General features: G+C 36.5%; 1 protein-coding gene across 1 annotated transcript; it reads left to right on the forward strand.

Annotated features, from left to right (window-relative positions):
* The first annotated feature begins 278 nt into the window (after positions 1-278).
* On the forward strand, positions 279-1,882 carry LOC113279829. The gene is made up of 2 exons (XM_026528481.1): positions 279-362; positions 1,316-1,882. The coding sequence occupies exon 2, from the start codon at positions 1,322-1,324 to the stop codon at positions 1,880-1,882; it is 561 nt and encodes a 186-aa protein (XP_026384266.1). The 5' UTR covers positions 279-362; positions 1,316-1,321.
* The last annotated feature ends 372 nt before the right edge of the window (positions 1,883-2,254 follow it).

Here is a 2,254-nt window from a genome sequence, read left to right on the forward strand (position 1 = left end):
TTCTTGAATGTTTATGTGTTTAGGAAGCGCTCAATTTATCTGAATCTAATACCCTTTATTTTATTTTCCATGTTAGGGTTTGTCAAGATTGAAGAACTGAAGTTCAGTTCATTCATTGGAGCTTGAAGAAGAACTGGTCAGAGTTGGTTTAAGAAGAACTAAGAAGGTATATCCAACTATGAAATTGTTTTGATTATTTAGGTTCCTTTTATATGTCCTTTCCATTTTATGGTTTGTTGTTTATCTGAATCTAATGTTTTGTTTTATTCCATGGTAGGGTTTGTCAAGATTGAAGAACTGAAGTTCAGTTCATTAGCGTTTGAATAAGAACTAATCAGAGTTGGTTTAGGAAAACTAAGAAGGTATATCCAACTGTTTTGCTTATTTTGGTTCCTTTTATATTGTTTAGGTGAAGTTTGATAGAATCTCATTGAGCATGATAAAAATGGTCCTAGCGGTGAATCGCAAAAGCTACTTGTAGCTCATTCTCTCTTTGTTGAGAGGATGTTTCTGTCGTTAACATAAGGCCTTCGGCAACCCTACCGCTAGGACTCAGTTGAAGCTACATGTTAGAATTAAATTGGTGTACTTCAATAAATTTTGTAACACCCTAGGAATCATGAGCATTTGTTTGTCTCCTTGGTGCAATTCCCAATGGATAATTAATTCTTTTATCCCTGTCATTCCCATGTGTTTGTATTGTGTATCTATGTTGTAAGGTGTCGGTGGGGTAGTGACTTATGTAACAAATTCAACTAATCAGAGTTGGTTTAAGAAAACTAAGAAGGTATATCCAATTGTTTTGCTTATTTTGGCTCCTTTTATATTGTTTAGGTGAAGTTTGATAGAATCTCATTGAGCATGATAAAAATGGTCCTAGCGGTGAATCGCAAAAGCTACTTGTAGCTCATTCTCTCTTTGTTGAGAGGATGTTTCTGTCGTTAACATAAGACCTTCGGCAACCCTACCGCTAGGACTCAGTTGAAGCTACATGTTAGAATTAAATTGGTGTACTTCAATAAATTTTGTATAATCTCTTAACTTAGAAGTTTTTATAAGTTGTATGGTCTGAACTTAAGAATTTTTATAAATTTGTATGGACTGAACTTAGAAATTTTGTATAATTTCTGAACTTAGAGATTTTTATAAGTTTATATGGACTGAATTGATTACCTAGCAAGTTCTAATTGATTTTTTAAATCAATCTCAGTTCTTTAGTACAACCTAGTTAATTTATTTGGTATTTGAACTAAGTCATGAGTATTTTGTTCAATTCAGTATGGTGTTAGTACTTTCAATTGTTTCTTTTGTGCAGGTTACCATGGTTGAAATCTCAGAAGATGATTCTGCTTCTAATCTTCCAATTATACATGGAGTGGCATCACAAATGGAACCTCCCCCTCCACGTCTACCGCGTTCTGGACAAGTGCATGGACCATCAGCAGGGACAGGGAGTACCGCTGGCTCATCTACACCAGCTTCTGAACCTTCACATGCTTGTGCCGCAGTTGAAACATTAGATAATAATCCTAATGCTGGTGTGAAGAGATCAAAGGTATGGGATCACTATGATATTTATGAAAATGGTGAGAGAGCGAAATGTAAATATTGCAAAAAGGCTAATTACAAGATTGGTAAGAAAAATTTGGATGGTAAGAAACATGGGACTTCTAATCTCCAACATCATTTGGATAAGTGTCAGAAGTATAAGAATGAAATGAATGAGGCTAGAGCTGACGGACAACAAACACTTTACTTCCAGCCTTGCAAGCTTGGAGAGGAACCACAGTTGGTTGGGGTGTCTTTTTCTCAAGATGCGTGCAGGAGAGCGCTGATTAGATTTATCAAGATGCATGCAGGAGAGCGCTGTGGGCGAGACTAATTCCACTTCTACTCAAAGTTCTTCGAGTTTTGGAAGTACTATTTCTAGCAAGTCCAAGTATATGGCGGGAAGGAATAAACGAAAGCATCAATTGAGTAATGTGGAGGACATTGGGAGATCTGAGGTAGAAAGGTACTTGGCTGAACCGATCTACACACCCACAAATGGAAATGCTACTTTTGATATATTACAATGGTGGAAGGTAAATGCTGCGAGGTTTGACATTTTTCCACTTATGGCTAAAGATATATTTGCTATTCCCGTTTCTTCCGTTGCTTCAGAATCAGCATTTAGTACCGGAAAAAGAATTTTGGATCCTTTTCGAAGCTCCTTAAAGCCCAAGACACTTGAGGCCTTAATTTTGTTACAAAA

The sequence above is a fragment of the Papaver somniferum genome, chromosome 5, assembly GCF_003573695.1.
Source record: "Papaver somniferum cultivar HN1 chromosome 5, ASM357369v1, whole genome shotgun sequence".
Classification (NCBI taxonomy): Eukaryota; Viridiplantae; Streptophyta; class Magnoliopsida; order Ranunculales; family Papaveraceae; genus Papaver; species Papaver somniferum.

What these genes read in the sequence shown, in the direction of transcription:
- LOC113279829 (XM_026528481.1), top strand. Translation starts at nt 1,322, where the DNA reads ATGGTTGAAATCTCAGAAGATGATTCTGCTTCTAATCTTCCAATTATA.